This window comes from Tigriopus californicus, chromosome 7 (assembly GCF_007210705.1).
Source record: "Tigriopus californicus strain San Diego chromosome 7, Tcal_SD_v2.1, whole genome shotgun sequence".
Classification (NCBI taxonomy): Eukaryota; Metazoa; Arthropoda; class Copepoda; order Harpacticoida; family Harpacticidae; genus Tigriopus; species Tigriopus californicus.
Window position 1 is genome coordinate 7,364,482 of NC_081446.1, and position 17,216 is coordinate 7,381,697.

At 42.0% G+C, this 17,216-nt stretch overlaps 2 protein-coding genes across 5 annotated transcripts in view; both read right to left on the bottom strand.

The window, feature by feature from the left end:
- Positions 1-3,945: 3,945 nt before the first annotated feature.
- On the bottom strand, positions 3,946-5,780 carry LOC131883940 (uncharacterized). Its single transcript, XM_059231549.1, has 3 exons — positions 5,633-5,780; positions 5,482-5,561; positions 3,946-5,335 (listed from the first exon to the last, which is right to left on the bottom strand). The coding sequence occupies exons 1-3, from the start codon at positions 5,667-5,669 to the stop codon at positions 4,373-4,375; spliced, it is 1,080 nt and encodes a 359-aa protein (XP_059087532.1). The 5' UTR covers positions 5,670-5,780; the 3' UTR covers positions 3,946-4,372.
- Positions 5,781-7,134: 1,354 nt separating this feature from the next.
- Positions 7,135-17,216, bottom strand: part of LOC131883608 (uncharacterized) — an 18,132-nt gene continuing 8,050 nt past the window's right edge. For 2 of the 4 annotated variants that reach the window (XM_059231116.1, XM_059231117.1), the window contains exons 6-16: positions 15,890-16,122; positions 15,480-15,787; positions 14,176-14,235; positions 11,662-11,798; positions 11,028-11,109; positions 10,381-10,620; positions 9,390-9,647; positions 8,121-8,262; positions 7,873-7,980; positions 7,566-7,718; positions 7,135-7,395 (exon numbers count right to left, since the gene is read on the bottom strand). In XM_059231116.1, the coding sequence (XP_059087099.1) occupies positions 7,311-7,395; positions 7,566-7,718; positions 7,873-7,980; positions 8,121-8,262; positions 9,390-9,647; positions 10,381-10,620; positions 11,028-11,109; positions 11,662-11,798; positions 14,176-14,235; positions 15,480-15,787; positions 15,890-16,122 (1,806 nt within the window). In that variant the 3' untranslated portion in view covers positions 7,135-7,310. The remainder of the gene's footprint in view (positions 7,396-7,565; positions 7,719-7,872; positions 7,981-8,120; positions 8,263-9,389; positions 9,648-10,380; positions 10,621-11,027; positions 11,110-11,661; positions 11,799-14,175; positions 14,236-15,479; positions 15,788-15,889; positions 16,123-17,216) is intronic. The other 2 variants (XM_059231118.1, XM_059231119.1) reach the window with 2 other exon arrangements.

The window sequence follows — 17,216 nt, forward strand, 5'->3', positions numbered from 1 at the left end:
AAGAAAAACATATCTTGATGGCTTGGCATTTGAGCAAACACTTAACTAGAAAATATAACCACCGTGATACATAATGTCAAGTTGGGTGTTCCTCAGGGTTCCATTGTTCATCATCTCCATTGCTCCGCTTCAGAGGCTTGGTAGTTGTAATGTCAGTATCTCTTCTTATGCTGATGACACAAAATTGGTAGTTGGTAGGAATGGTCAGAACTCCGGTTGTCTGTTAGAGGTCCTAGATCAAATCTACTCCTGGGTTGTTGCGAGTAACATGGCACTGAATGGAATGAAATTCCGCTCAATGACCTTTGGGTCGACGCCATTAGACACTCCACTATTAGATGATGAAGGTAAGGACATTGAGCAGGTCTCATCCATGAAGGATTTAGGTGTAGTCCTCCAAGATAATGGAAAGTTCGATGAGCATATCCAGTTGAAAGTTGGTAAGGCTTTTCAAACATGTGGTTGGATATATCGCACGTTTAAGTCCAGAGATAGTGTCACGATGCTAACTCTGTACAAGTCGATTGTTCAGCCGCATCTTGAATATGCCTCTCCCATTTGGGCTCCAATTAGTTCAGCAGGTTTGCAAAAGCTCGAGCAGGTCCAAAGATGTCTTACTAGGAACATAGAGGATATGAGAGAGCTGTCGTATTGGGAGAGGTTAGAAAGGTTGGGATTGTACAGGATTCAAAGAAGGTACGGAGGGTATCTGATATTGTACGTCTTCAAAAGCATCCATGAGCTTTGTCCCAACCCAGGATCTAGGGTCAAATCTAGTGATCGTAAAGGCCTAATGTGTGTTTTGAGAGCACCTTCAAGCCCTCGACAATCCAGGCTAGTTCGAACTATGAAGTCCACTTCTCTTCTTTCTCGGGGTACTTTATTGTTCAATTTTCTGCCTTCAAATATTCTTAGGACGTATGTAGGTGTTGTTCCAGTAGCAGGATTTTAAGTCAGACTTGGGCAAGTCTTTGACTACAATTCCAAACAACCTTATATTCAAAAGTTAGCCAGATCAGCCAAGTCTAATGCGTTGGTCGATCAAATAATATATGAAAATAAAAGTTAAGAAAAATGAAAAAAAATCTCGTCTGTAACTACTGGGATTCCAATCCCAGTAGCAATAAAGAAGTGCGCACAAAAAAGGATATTGATAAAATCTCACATTTTCCCTAAAATTGACCAGAATTCTTGAAAATTATTTACAAATATTGATGTTTTTAGCTGAAATTGCATAACATATTGCAGACAAATGTCAGATATTCCTTTTAAACTTACAAAATTTGCAGATGCATTTTTTTGCTGAAAAATCTCGGCTGTGGAAGACTTTTGCAAAATTTGCACAATTTGCAGCATGCAAGTTTTGGCCGGCCTTAATGGTGTATTGTAAATAGTTGTTTTCTGACAAATTTTTTTGCGAATTCTCACCCTAAAGTTACATTTTGTGGGAATATTTAAGGAGTTAAAAAAAAAACAAAAAAGCCTGCAAAAATTTGAAAACGTTTTTTTTTATATCATAACTTATTATGTGCGCTAAACGCAAAGGTGAAAAAAATCAAAACGGAAAAGGCTGCCTATTTTTTTATCAAGTGCCAGCAGAAATTTTACTTGTAGATCCCAGTGGCGAGTCCGAAAAAAAAGTACGTTCTACGTGCGCTCGGTTTCTCTTTAGAGCTTACTACCGCAAGCCATTGAGGAAACAACCATCGGACCATCTCCCTGGAGAACCCCTTCTTGAAGATGATGTCCACCCTACTAGCTGCCCGCTTCTCCGGATTGGCCGAGGATAGGGATCTCCTTCCCCAATTCCAATTCGGTTTCCGGAGAAGCCGCTCAACCACCACGTCAGCTACTCTCCTCTATGAAATTGTGCATTCCAACATCAGCAATAAGAGCAGAGTGTACGGATGCTTTGTGGATTTCTCCAAAAATTCGACAGGGTGGACCGAACGCGGTTATTCCTCAAACTCCAACTGTGGGGAGTTCCGCGTTCAATCTGTGTCCTGCTGTCCAACATCTATGCGGGACTCAGATGCTCCATTCGTTCTGGTGAGGACCTATCCCCCTGCTACTTCACTTCCGTTGGCCTTCCGCAGGGGGATCCTCTATCGCCAATTCTTTTCAATCTTTATGTATCCGACCTGCCCGAAGCCCTCACCCACCAAGGCCCCACCATCAACCATTGTATGGTACAATATCTTCAATATGCAGACGACCTGGTTCTCTTGGCTGATTCAGCCGTGGAATTGCAAAATGCCATCAATGCACTCCACGGTTATTGCCAAGAGAACGGCCTTCAAGTCAATAATATCAAGACGAAGGCCATGGTTTTCCATAAAGGTCGTCTGCCTCCCACCTCCTTCCATATCCACCATAGTCCGATTGAAATCGTCAATAATTTTAATTATGTCGGTTTCACATTCTCCACTCAACTCTCCTTTACCAACCATCTTAAATCATCAATAGTAAAAGCCAAGGCCAGGATCGGATACATGTACAATAGACTTCCTATCAAGAATCTCCCCCTTCCAATAGTTCTTCAACTCTTCCGGACCTACATCTCTCCAATTTTCCTTTATGGCCTTCACCTTTGGCTTCCCAACTCCGCCCAATCCGCCCTCAAATCCGCCGATGCCACCTTCACCAAGTTCCTCAAACGATACCTGTGCGTGCCCCAATATGCCAATAATGCATGGACGCATTTTCTATGCGAAACCGAGCCCCTCACCATCGGGCTGGCAAGGTTAGTGTCCAACAGTGTTGGGAACCTGACCTTTCCGGAGGTGATGTCCGGACACAAGTTGTCCTTCCCGGTCAAGGACTTAATAACACCTTATTGTCCTTGGCCCGACATCCCTTCGGAGTATTGGCGCTCACGTACCTTTGTCCGGCTCCCAACCCAATGCCATCAACGACGGGAGCTGACAAAAGATCTGTTCAATCTGACCCACCCACTCTACTGCAATAACCAAGATTTTCATAATTTACCTCTCCCCACCTGTTTATGTACTATCTGCAATTTCCCTCTTCACTTTTTTCATGTGCACTGAACCAATACTAGTCAAACTCACTGTGATACCACACTCTAGTCAACTATTTTATCAGTCTTGACCATTTTATTCTTTTATTAATCGATTTTTGTATATGATATTTATACATACAGTTTTATACATTTTACAATCTGACATGACCAAGAGTCGCAATAAAGTTAAAGTTAAAAAAAAATGCAATTTGGCCCAAACCAAACGACTCAAGGTCAAAACCATACCAAAGTCCCTAACTTCATTGTGTTCTTTTTGATTTTCTCTTTATTCTTTTCATTTCCTTCCCTAACCTATTATCCTAACCTGCCCCTGCTGTCTATTCCCTTGTCACTTTTTTGGTGCTGCAATGGATCTACCGATGTACAATATGTACAAACACTGCAACGTTCTATCATATCCTTCTATAGGAGTTCACGCTTTGACTAGCATTATGCGAAGGCGCATTGAAGTCGATTTTTCTTTCTCTCTGAACTTTGCCGATAGCTATTTGTACAGTTTACGCCTGAAATCCAGTCTGATTTTACAAACTATTCATTTAACTTGTCCTAGATCGAGATTTCAGGAATTGACCAGTCAGTCGAATAACCACTTCTTTCACCACCTTAAACCTCATTTCTATGTTGAGGTAACTGATTTTGGACGAAAATCTTAACTGAAATAAAAAACATTTTGACGAAAATCATATCTTGTCTCACCGACCCTTAGCTACAATATTTCAAATTCTTGAGCATTTTTCATAGTGTTGGAATGCTTCAAACTCAAAGAAATAGAGAAAAAGCAAAAGGGATTTCCAAAAGGGGTTATGGGGAAAGGACCAAAAGTTGTTGCGTGCAAATTTAGGCCGCATTAGTTGCTCCAAATACTTGAGATGCTTGGTCTCATCTCTGAAATCATATGAACATTCAAATTCCAGATTCATTTATTTCCACTTGTCGAATTTTTGATAGCTTCATTGAAGTAATGCAGGAACAACTACCTATAACAATTATTAACCGAAGTCATGGATGTGCCAATTTATGAGTAATTGTAGCGATTGGATCATGAACGTAGTAGCAGTATTGCACATGTACGCACATTGTCTTAAAACTAGTTCGACCAGTCTCTGGTCTTTAAAAAGGTTTGCTTGGAAGACATGAGTTACGGTTGACATTTACCATTGGAAGACTGGTTACAACAAAAATCACAAATATTGGTGAACGACGAACACAACCTCTAGTTTCCCATCACTATGGATTGATTGGTCACTAGATAGTCATATCGTAGCCATGCTTTACGGGAAGACGTTTGATATCTGATATGAGGGAAGATTGCGTATGAGCTTTCAAGCTTTAAATGGCAGAAGCCTGGAAAGGGTTCGTTTGACCTTTGTTTGTAAACGGATTGGCCGCGTTTTGAGTCTGAGTAACGGGCTTTTGAGAGGGAGCGCTTTGCTGCACGTACGTTTGTCGCGAGTGGCCAGCATCATCTTCAGCAGGTGTCATTCGAGTGCCATTGGTACCTTTCATCTCAAGGGTTTCCTCGGTGGGGATGGTGGTTGCCTCGCCATACACTTCGTAGGTGGTTTTCTTGACGTTGAACTTACGGTAGAGGGCATATCCCGCCAACAAGAGGAATACCGTGGTGAAGAAGATTCCAGCTGTCACGAATGGAGCCACATCTTCTCTCATGACTTGAATAGATTTGGGCAGACAGTGGCTCTCCGGACCCCAATCGCCTTTGGCACGGCGAACAAAGGGTTGAAATTTAGAATTCCACAAGGTCATGTTCCCGATTAGATCCTCGTCAACATTGTACAGATCCAGAGGCCCTTGATCTTCCCCATGTTGGCAAACATACGATTTACCTAACGGTGTGAAATAATAGTTCCAAGTCTTGGGAGTCTCCAGAATAACTGGACCGCGATATGTAGCGTCTCGGAAGATGTCGAGCGACTGGTTATATTTGAGAATTGCTCTATTCAAGTAATACGAATTGCCTTCGGGATTTTCCGTGAAAATCATGGAGAAGTTGAAAACGCTCCAGTGCATGGTAAGGACTGCCGTATCTCCCTCTCGGACGCAAGAACCGGATATTTCCGGCTCTTTGGGCAGTTGCACGGTAACAGTTTGGACCCCGTACCTCAGGGTTCGATAATCCAGCTGGAAAATGCATTCGGTTTGAACCAAGATGCACGGAGCTCCGCCCAAAGAGTACAGAGTGTAAGTATACTCTTGAGGCGCCGTTTCTTGACCGGAAGCCCGTCTTTGTCTGTCCACGAGTCCAGGGTGCTCATGGTCGTCCAATTCTTCTGGCTGAAGGGAATTAGGATATAAGAAAGTCATGTTAGCACTTTCAATTCAAGACTTCAAAAGGCAGGTTAGTTTTCTCGATTGTGCAGCAAATGCAAAGATCAAGAATGATGCAGCCTTGAATTGGCCTTGTAAAAAGATTCACTCACGCTAAACAATCGCTTCAATTCGGGTGGGATATATCCCAATGGGGCTATTTCTGAGCAAAGGGCGGTATGGCCCAATAGGGCTGAAAGAAAAAAGACAAATGAAAGAATGATGTGCATCCTCATTTTCTGATGAATTACTCAAAAGGCTTACCTAAACCTCCCGCCAGAATTACAAACAATTGCCCCATGTTGAGGTGGAAGCTCCTCACATGATATTCCAGGCTTCCAGCCCAGCAGCTGTTGTTTCCTCGGACAAGTGCAGCAGCGTGGGGTGGTTTTTTGTTTCGGCGAAAGCTCGGAAAAATCGATACTCTCTCATGTTGGGCCAGCCAAGCTTCAAAGCGTCGGCCCAAATCTCAAGGAAAAGAGGATCCTTCTTCGGTTCCAAACATCTTGGGTTTAAGACGGAAAGCTGGAGCCACATAAACACGACTTGCTTTCAAAATCAAAACACATCATTCGCATCGTATTTGTTTTCATCATTGATCCAACACCTTAGATTTCGAAAATTGAAACACTGTGCGGCCATTTTGAGCAGCTGTGGCTTAATTCAATTTCCGCTTACTAGCCAAGCACGTTCACACCACTGGTGCCAAGTTTAGGTTGTTGTTGGTGGTTGTCTTCGACCTTGTACAAGGTGGGAACAAGTCAACGAGATCGAAAACCATCCACCCTATTTGGCAACCTAGCCAAGAATTTTCGCCATTTTCAACATGGGTGGAGTCCAAACGCTCTTTATCATATTTTTTCAGAATCCAAATAAGGTAGTAACACCTCGGGCGTTGAATGCGGATCGCGGCCTTTGATGTTGGTGCATCTTCGCACGACCACAGTTAACTACGATAAGCAGCCATTGCCTGCTGAGCCAATCGTGACCAGTCAATTGAGCACTAAAAGGTCTGATTTTTTACGCATAAAGCATATGCAAGGTCGTGACGGGAACCATGTTTTGGGAATTGTTGTTTGAAGACATAAGTAAGTCATAATTGTCATAAAAGCAATCATCGATCAATCAGAGATTTTAGGGCATTTCATAAAACCTGCTTCCTTGCAATAACTGATAATTATTGAGTTACTAGTCCTTTAAGACAAAACGTCAAACATCCGATTTTTACCTGTTATTTTCAGTGCCTCATTACTTTTGCATCTTGCAGATATCATTTCATTCATATCTATCTCTGCAGTGTTGTCCGAATGTTTTGGGACAAGAACGGCAGATAATTCCGGCGAAATACTGGCAGGAATAATTTTTTTAAATATATTTTTGCACTTTTCAGCGTTTTGATCTCATTCTCAAACGACAATTGCAAACATCTTTTTATCCAAGACACCGAGTCTGTTTACGTGAAACATGGTGGTGGCCTAAAAAAAGCTACATACCCTAAGCGAAATTTTTAATCTCGCATCCTGTCTATTCAGAATAAAGTCTTTTAAAGCGTAAATTGGAATCAGATTTGAATCAAAAGGTGACCCCTCGCAATCGAGAACAAGAGACTAGATGCTTGCCTCCTCGGTGCAAGACAGGAGGAACAATGCGATTGCAACACACGTCCAGAATCTTGCCCAAAATATCTGGACAATCTGTAGTTGGTATCCGTTGTTTTGATAAAGTCGTCGAGGGTCGTAAGTATTGGATTAAACTTCTTGAGAAAATAATAATTTCGTGTGTTAGAGTTTTATTTTTCGATATAAACATCCAATTACTTCATGGTCAATCTGAGGTCTCTTTGACCTTCACGTTGGTAACTCCATTTAAATCACTTGAGATCCGAGCCACTGAGACGAGAATTCATCTATTAATGTACACTGTTGATGGACGTTGACCACTACTACTTGAGTTCAGTAGGTTTTTGTCTCGGATCCAAATCGTCTTTGGGTTTCGCTTTCATGACCGCAGAATCATTATAGCACTCTCTGAAGAAAACAAAGTTCGTCTCAGCTGAACATCAAGTAGACAGCCAAAAGTGAAGGCAATTTTGGTATCAAGATAATCCTCGTCCCTCATTTGACTAGTCCTTTGGGAGCTTTTTCTGGTGGTTTCTTTGACTGATAGATATGATAATTATACCGAGCGTTCAACTTACATCTCCATTGCGGGTAATGAGGTCTCCGTGCAATGATTTTCCACTCGCACATGACAGGCTTTATGGCATACAAGACCGCAATCACGACACACATATCCTTGTTTTCCAAGTCGAATGGGAATACTGCTTTGACATACTTCACACATGGTTCCACTTGAAAAAGACGAAGAAAACCTCAATATGGGGTGTATGGAAGTGCACAAGTATTTTTGTGCCAGCAAGGGGATGACGATTGGTGATTTGGAAAGTTATAGCCAAATCCAGTGGTCACAACTGCCCCCTGAGTAGGAATAAATGGCTTACTTACCCTTTGACATGTTTGGCTACAAAAATATGATCCATGTACACATGCAGCTTGACACCCTTCCTTCTTAGCTTGCCTTGCTTTGCCACTTCATAGGGGACCAAATAAGCCCTGCAAATATGTAACAACATTTTATTAATACAGTATATCCAATCTATTCGATTTGAATTTTTTTGTGGCACGTCCAATCGAACGCTGCTCCAGAATGATTTGGCAAAGTCATTCCCAAATATGCACGGTCATTGGCTCACCTTTTCATTCCGTTGTCTGTGGCTTCTAAAATTAAAGACGATTCCTCATTCAAATAGGTTCGATTAGAGACGTTGCTAATTCCAGAGAGATCACTCTGGCTGGATCCGTCGTCTCCCAAAGAAGGCACATTCAAAATAGAAGCTGCAAGGGAAAGGAAGGCTCGATTTTCATCATTCAACTGATCTAAACATGGTTTGTATTATTCAATGTGGTATTCTAGATCGTGCATTTCATGTTTACCCACCGCATCATTGGTCTGTTTGGCTACTTTTGCATGCTTCATTTGGCTTTCTCTTCATCTTGATTTTTCATCTTTCTATACTTGTCGACCTACCTATTTGGTTTCGTTTCGTTTCTCTTCATATATTGGTACCATGTTCGCCAAAAAGTGAAGTTTTGTGACTTTGAATCCTTGCACTGCAGCTCTGCAGCACTAACACACACTATCCAAACTGCCAAGCTGGGCTAGAGCCTTCGATTAAACCGACTACTGAAGAACTTTCTGGGCTCTCGTGTACCTAGGAACTTTGGGATCAAACGAATATTGAAGTAACCAATCCAACAACCTTTGTAGGGTCCCTTTGTTTCTCTTAGGTGCTGTTCTCATCCCCCCTTGTCATGACCTCGTTCTTTTTCTTGCTTAGATAACAGGACATATTTTTGCAGGACTGCATGCATGATTGTGTGGTGTAGTCTTCGTACTTTCATATTCCATGGAAGGTTTTACGTCCAAATCGGGCTCTATTGGGTCAGAACAATTCTGAGCCCCTTTTCATAATATATTCATACAATGAGCTATATAGATCGTTGCAATTCTGGACGAGTTTTAGAGCACTTTTTTGTCAAGTGGTTCTAAATTTATATCGTAAAAAAAAACTTAGGTTGCCGTTTGAGACCCTTCATGTCATATATTCTGTTTGAAAAGCGATTTCATTGCTAGTGGCATTTTCCTTCACGCAATGAGACTTATAAAACAACATTTTAATGACAATGTCCACGACGCATTGACTTTGTTTCAAAATCTTCTCTTTTTAAGCTTCTCATATTCATGCCTAACAGACCTTCACATCGCCACCAATGAAGGTTACTTCTCTTGATTTATCGTTTTATTCTGCTTGCATCAAATCATGCGAGGGAAGAACGAGGTTATAGCTCGCTTTGGAGGTTGAAAGGATCTAAATGTTGTTCCGAGTGTGCTAGAGGATGCAATCCCAATCAATCGTGCATGAGTGGTTTAGTCCATTTGGTCTATCGACTCAGATTCTTACCCGATTGCCAACTGCCCGAGAGAGCCCCTTTCCAGCTCCCTAATGTCAGACTGCACTCGCTCATGGAGTCAGAAATTGAAGACGATAACGACCAAGAGGAGGAGGACGACGACGACGACGACGACGAAAGAGAGGACGACGACGAGGAAGAAGAAGAAGCAGAGGAAGACAAATTTGAAGTGACGCCTCGATGTACATCGTCCTTCCGTTTCCTCCTATAATGACGTCTTGGGCACCGGGAAGGATGGGTATCGAGGGCTTTAATGTTAGTACAAGGGGCAACAATTAGTGTTGGATACATCTATATATACGCTGACATTGACTCTCGCGCAGTTAAGGTCTCTGATATGCAGTATATTGGAGTTGGACTGACTTAACTTTTGCTTTTAGATTCACTTCAATTTTGCTTTTGGTAACCCATTAATTTGCAGCATGCCCTTTCAAACCACTGCCAAGTATCACATCTCTCTGCAAGCAGGAGGATATAAGAGTACGTATGTTCACCAATGCCTTGTAGAAAGAGCTCTTGACTGTCTATGTCGGGCTTGTCAAACCAAGATTCACCCAGTGTTTACCCTAAACGAAAAAAAAAACCACTAGAGGTGTGGCTCGTATTTTCGTCTAGAGTCAGGTCAAGCAAAAGGACTTTTCTCCTGAGGATCGGGCAAGCCCTCCTCCTCCTTCTTAGCTATCTTATTCAATCCAAAGATGGCGGTACGGGGTAGTCTTAGACCCCACCCACGTTCTTTAGCAATCTCCCAAACAAAGTCTCGTTGCGGAAAAACCGCCCCATCACGTAATATATATTCCGAATCGCAAATATGAACGGAAAACGTCACAGGCTGGTATCTTGAAAAGTATGCAAAAGGCTCCAAGGACCCGTAAGAAGTTCAGTGAAGATTCCTGAACTATTGGATTGCCTTGAAGTAAATGTGATCTGTCCCGGATGAAAATCAGACGGCTGTTTAAGGCTCCATCTTAGTGTTATTACCTCCCTGTCTTAGCTCCGTTAACGACCTGCCGCGATGGTCCGATGAAATGGATCTCGGTTGGCCTTTTCTCTTCACGCCACTAGACCCGTTCCCGAGCGAGCCTGACTGCGTTTGCCGCTCTTGATGAAGGTGCTGCTCCAAAGACAAGGATCGGGCAGTGGTACTCAATCGGTGCCGAAGTGACTTCATCAAGCTCTTCTTGCCTTTTCTCCGACCGCGATCCAAAACCGGGCTCAATTCTAGAGGCAAGATGCATACATACATTGTAGGGATGAATGGGCATTATTGAGCTTATGGACTTTTGAGAAACACTAGCAGCGGCTGAGAATTTGAATGAAACTGAATCTATGGTTGGGAATAAATGTTCAAAAAAAATGATTCCCAAAACTGGACTCAATGAGATTAAAAAAGGGCCAATGAGGTTAAATAATGAAGCATTGTGGCATATTTTCCTAATGCATAAAAACTAGTAGGCCAAGATTCTCCTTCAATGTTCATACTGAATTACAATTCAGCTTAAATATTTGTCAACTAAGGTGTATTCTTTTCGAGGTCGTGTCAATGCAGATTCACATTCAAGTAGGTATCATGCTTTTCCAAGATTGGAGCTATCTTGAACGTGATAGAGTGAATGAAAAAAGCTTACCTAAAGACAGAAGTGCAGTGGAGTCAGAGGGATTGACATGGGGACTAGCCATCACATCTTTCCGTAATCGTGTAGCTGGAGACTGGAATCATGCAAGGAAAACTCATTTCAACTTTCAATCGTCCATGAGATAAATCTGCTGTATACAGTTATCGACTAGTCATCCGGGCTTTGCCATTAGTCTCGTCATGATGCAGGTTCGTCCTGTCCATAGCTTCCTTGAAGCTCAAGAAAACGCAATTCTAAACATATGCCTGGCAGCCCTGATATCTTGACTAACAAATCGGACCAAAGTTTCTACAGACAGCCTAACGGAAATTGCGGCTGAATTGGCCTTTTGTTATGACTAGTCTTGGTCGAGGTACGTCCATACTATTCAGTGATCTATGGATGAATGATAGCAGAACCGAAACTGCAAGATATCAAAATTTCCGAATCATTCTCGGTGATTGAGATTCCATAATTATCATTGCCTTGATGGGATAAAGTAGGCTTTGTGACTAAACACACAGAACAGATCGCAACTCCAGTACTTTTTATCCATAAAGAAAACTTTTTTTTGCCATACGTACAAAGGCGTTTCAATGCTTCCGAGTGGAGAGTCTGTCAAAGTGACCTTTCTAAACTGTCTTACCGATAATGTCTTCTCCGGCATTGTAACGAGATAATTTTGATCCCCATTAAAATGCGAAGTGGCGCTGTCCCCTGGAATTTTGGCCAATGGGTGCTGCTCAAGCGCTGGCGCTCCACAACTTTCAAGTGGAGGCGTTTCTGTAAAAGCCCATGTTATAAAATGATTGGGAAGGATCTTTCTGTGTCTCTCTCGTTTATTCACTTCCTGCTTCCCATCATGATGATCATCATCATCAGGCACGAGCGATGGGACAGTAGGGCGGCCAGAACACCGAAGGGAAACGCGGAGGCCAGAAGGACGTTACAGACGCACAATGGGGAAACAAACAGCAGAGCCAGGCAGAACGAGAGAGAGCGAGGAAACGAACGGGACAGCGAGAGGGCGAGCGAGGAAAGAAAGGAAGAGAAACAGAAAAGGAGGAGAAAGAAAAAAGGAAGTCAGCGATAAGAAAGAAAGATGGGGAACGCAAGAGGGAAAAAGCCCCGGAGAGAGAATGATTCTGCCCTTAGACCGACAAGAAATCGGAAGAAGAAGAAGAAGAAGAAGTAGAAGTGGTAAGTGCTTTTGAGACGAATGCGCCCTACCATCATCTGCTATAAAAGCCTACACAAGCCTCGTTGGGGATCTTTTTATCATAAAATCGCGCAAAGCCTTCATTCTTCTACTCACAGATCATTTTCACTAGCCTACATTAGCTTGTGCTGCACCACCGAAATTTCGGTGGATCAGCACATGTTAAGGATAACAAGGCTGTTAAAGATGACTTCATTATCTATCCGTTTACCATTAGAATATTGGATGCGTCCCCATGCTAATTTCATGCCCTAAAGCAAGAACCATTCCACAAGCGACTAGACAGGCTAAGGATGAGAGAGAATTGCAATTTCAATTCTTCGTTGAATCAGCTTCGTGAACAACTTAGGACAGATTCAGCAAAATAAATAGCATTATTTGACAACTTGTAAGAGGGCTTCTAAGGCTCACGCAAGCTTACCTACCTTATACGTATTGAATTTTTGCGCTTTCAAACAAGCTTGAAACTCAAAGAAGAGTCCTAATATGATATTTGTTAAGGAAAAGTTGTAGGGTTAATTTGATTCCAGCTTTCAGTATTTTAGAGAATCCTGTTTTTTAAAACCTAACTCTCGATCTTTCTGAACCGCACGCGTCGCAAAGTTAGAGCTCCCTTGAAAGTATTGAGACAGCATTGCTGAACCTAGGTATGGAGGCCCTGGATGTTGACCCATCATGTTCAATTGATCATTTTTGAATAAGTAGCCCATATTTTCATGGTCACAAAATTCACCTATGGATGTCTATGATGTCATCCAAGCGGTGGGACCCTGTCTTGATCCCAGTTTCGCTATTTGTGGCCTCACACATCTTGGCCTAAATGTAATATCCTTAGTGATGCCCACCTTTGGCTAAAAAATGATTTTCTTCTTGACTTGAATATATCCCCCCCCCCTCGATCATTTAGTTTTCCTCGAAGAACGATGATCGTCTAAAGTAGTAGCATACCATCTTTGACAAACCCCAGGGGAATAGCTTGTCGTGGATTAGGGCCTTAAAGCTAAATTTAGACCTGGTACTTCCTATGCATCACAAGATATATTTGGTTGTTACATTCCTAATGTAAGTCGGCAAAGGGACTAGAAATGCTCCATTTTTAGACTACAAAGAAAACGACATCCCAAAGACATTCCATTCAGGGGCCGAATGAGGACTTTATTGGGTTTTCCACGGACTCTCCATGGAACAGATTTGTCTGTAAATGTTTGACGAATGACATGAAGTGTTTTCCTACCTCAAGGTTGTCTCTTTTTATGCCATGGTTCATGTTCAGTCTGGAGAGGCCCCCCTTCTAAAAATGTAAACCTTTCCATCAATTTTGGCAGACTTGTGGGAAAGATCTAGTAACTTTTTCCATTGATTTGATGAGTTCATCAACGTTTTGGGTGCGCTTCTCTTGAATTCAGCGAGCAGGAAATCAATGGGCTGAACCATTTCACTTTCCATTGTAATGTTTATGTTTTATGATGTAACTTTCAATGCTTGACTTGTTGATAGACAACAACTAGTAGTAGTTGAAAATCGATTAATATGACTTGGTTGGATATAGAGGATCAGCTATTACCCTGATTTTAGTTGAGTGCAAAAATTCGGTACGCGTACGGTAGTCTCAATATCGAGCAACTTTTTGCCCCCACACACCTGATAAAGTTACAATTTCGCGTTCCTCTTCGTGGATTAGGAGAAAGAGGGTCCAGCTCTTGTTCGCGTCGCGGGAATAGAAACTAATCACTCTCTTCATTAGCCTGTCACACTACTTTTGGATTGCCCAATTTCCTCGAGGCCATTAGCTTCACAAACAATGATCGTTTCGGCGTCTAAGAAATAGATTAAACTATACCATGCAAACCATGAATATAAGCACATTATACATTTATCTGACTCGTACACCTAAATACACCCTGATGCAGAACATCCAACTCGGAAAGAGGCATCAAATACCTAAAACTGAAAACGATTCAAGAGCCTCTTTGAACGAATTATTGCGACGAAGGCTTCTTTCTGAAAATGAAGGAGGGTTGTTCTTCTTTAGTCTGGTGGCTTAGATTAACAGCAGTTTCTGTTAATTGGTGGAAACTTGACAAATTACCATACTGTGCAAGGGCACTTTCAAAACCCGCTTTTAAGTCCATTTTCTAACTTTGACTTTGTTCTTTTGACAGATTCAGATCTGACGAATCTTTTTTTGATACAGTTACACAAAAAGTTATTTATTCTTATAAGCCACTGTCACTACTAGCGAGGCTTTCATTTTGGCTAGAAAAGAAATCGAAATTCGGGATTTGGTTTTAAGTAATTAAGAGGGGTCAGAGCAATAGCAAATCAAAACCTGAGGTTGGCTTTAGTTTCTGCTAACCCTCTCAAAACAAAATCGCACGAGAATATCGATTTCAAAATTCCATTGCTCCACAGGTGATGGTCAAAGGTTAAGTACAAAGAAAATATGAAAGATCTGCTAAAGGTTCCCGACCTTGATTTAAATGTTTTTCAAATTCCAATACAACCTATACTCGTACATTTTTCTTCTTGATATCGTTTTAGGGAACTATAACGTGGTCATACAAATGATAAACTTTCCTCGTTTTTTGTGAGGACGTAAACTCTTCCTGACTAAAATTGTAGAATTCACAAACGTGAGGGAACCATCACATATAAGCTTCAGGAACGGGAGTTTGGAAACAAATTTCAATATGATCTTGCACTACCTTATTTATACCACAAAACCCGTTCAGGACAGGCTGAATGATCATCTTTCAAATGCCGGGTCAAACTTTTTTTTTTACCCGATCAATTCTCAAGAGGATGGATGGACACAAATACGTTGAATCCTCAAAGACCACCTTGCAAGAGCTTAGAACGATCTTGATCCGGAATTGCACCATAAGAGACCGTCGGCTCTTGAGTGGTACAGAGATTTTGGCTTGTTATTCAGAACAGAGGAGGTTTATGCAAATGACTATTTTTGAAAAAAAAATCTTCAAGGTACTTTAATCTTAGATAAGTATCAGATGAATTTTCTTTTTAGTTGAAAATTGAGGAAGTAGGTGTGGCTTATTAATATTGGTTGGAAAGTTATGACTGACCCTGACAAATAAGAAATGGGAATACTGGTGGAAGAAAAGCTGAAGCAAAACATTTTAGTGGAGAATAAAATCCTGTGTTGCTCGTTAAAACCACCCAAAATGATTGTTGTTGAAGTTTTTCACGCAAAGTAATATCATTATTCAACTCTTACACGTTCGTACCTTCGTGCTTCCAAACCCCAGGGGATTTCAATTCTTCGTCTCGTTCAATTTCCCTAAACCCACGATTATTCATCTCACAGCCTTCGGATCCCAAAACGTTAAATTCGACCGTCAAAAGACCATTCACTGGTTCTTTGAAGTCCTCAAAGGGCCCCCCTTGAAGGGGTATCACTTGGGTTTGCTTGGAAACGATCAGAAGCTCCTCTAGGCTGACAATGCCCAATCCCAAGAATTGCTTCTCTCCATTTCCTCCAGAATCAGATTCCCACACCTCAAAGAGCATCTCCGTACTGCGAGCGTTTAAATTGCTGAAAGGTAAATGTGAATGTATTGTTTAAGTCAAATGAGAATGCGTACCCCGCCTGGAGACAGTTGATGCAAAGGTTAAATTATCGGAACTTCACACTCACAAGCTACAATCGTATTCAAAGGACACATCGTTGCCCTGATCTATGACGATCCCGTTGCACGAGGTGTAGATCTGATTGGGTTCGTCCATTTCTATGACCACGTATGGATTTCGGCAACTATTACCCAGGTCTCGGGCTTTGCTTATGTGGACTTTGATTTGTTTGAGCCTGGCCCCAAGAGAGGCGGATCGGGATCGGGCCTCTTGAAACCGGTTCTTGTGATCCCCCGAGCTCTACGTACATTTGAGAGGATCAATATCATCAATTAATCAGTTGGTGTCTACTCTAGCTCGATAGATATCATCATGACGAGTCTCAACGGTGTTCGCATGAGTAGGGCGGCCCAATCTTGAATTCAACGAAGATCTATAACTGGGTCTGACTTTGCTAACATTAAAAACAGAGATTATTTTTGTGTTATTGATGAGGTCGCGGACAAGAAAAAAAATTCAGTCGTTTTAAATTTAAAGCAGCTCAATGCAAAAAATTGGCAAAAGATGAGCAGCGATGACCAAAAATTTCTGGTAACTGTTGAGCTCCTCGAGTTGAAAACACTTCACATCTCATCAAAGATAGCCCTACCAAACAAAACCCACCACAATTCCATGAGCGCCTTCAAGGCCGTCCTCTTGTGGGGATGGGACAACTTCTCAACGGACATGGTGCGTGCCGTGGTGGCTCAAGTCCTGCGTCGGTTTCAAGCAGTATGCCAAAATGGTGTTGGTCACATCAAATAGTGCACAACAACAAAGCTGGTAAATTGTTGGACCAAAAAACCGCGTTAAGAATTTGAGTTGATTGCGTAAATAGAACCAGAGGAACTGTGTAATTTGTTTGTCACACTCAAGCCTGTCCTAGGTATGGGGACGTTTAGGCAAGCTCTGGCAGGTTCGTTTGTTTGTACTGGTACCAGTATCAGTGATGCAAGTTGGGGGCTTCAAACACGTTTTCGAGAAGCTGACCCTTCACTCTTATTGCTTTATGAGGAAAGGTCAGCTTCGATCAAACCAGTTAGGAACGCCTATTTTGCATCACTGGCATTGGCAGACAAGTTTGTTTGCTGGTACCAGTGCTTGCTTAAATGTCCGAATAGAAAGAGGCCAGTTGAACTTCCCAACCCAATTTAGATTCACTCAAGGCCGCCATTATCGAGGCATGGGACAATCTTCCCCAGACGTACATCTTTACGAGCTGCAAAAGCACCTGCCGCGGCAGAGAAACTGCAATTGGTGATATTGCTGATGGAGGGGTCATATCGGGTGAAAAAAATTCGGATGGTCTATCACGTACCCTTCCTTTGAAATTTCTAAAATCAATGCATTGGTTG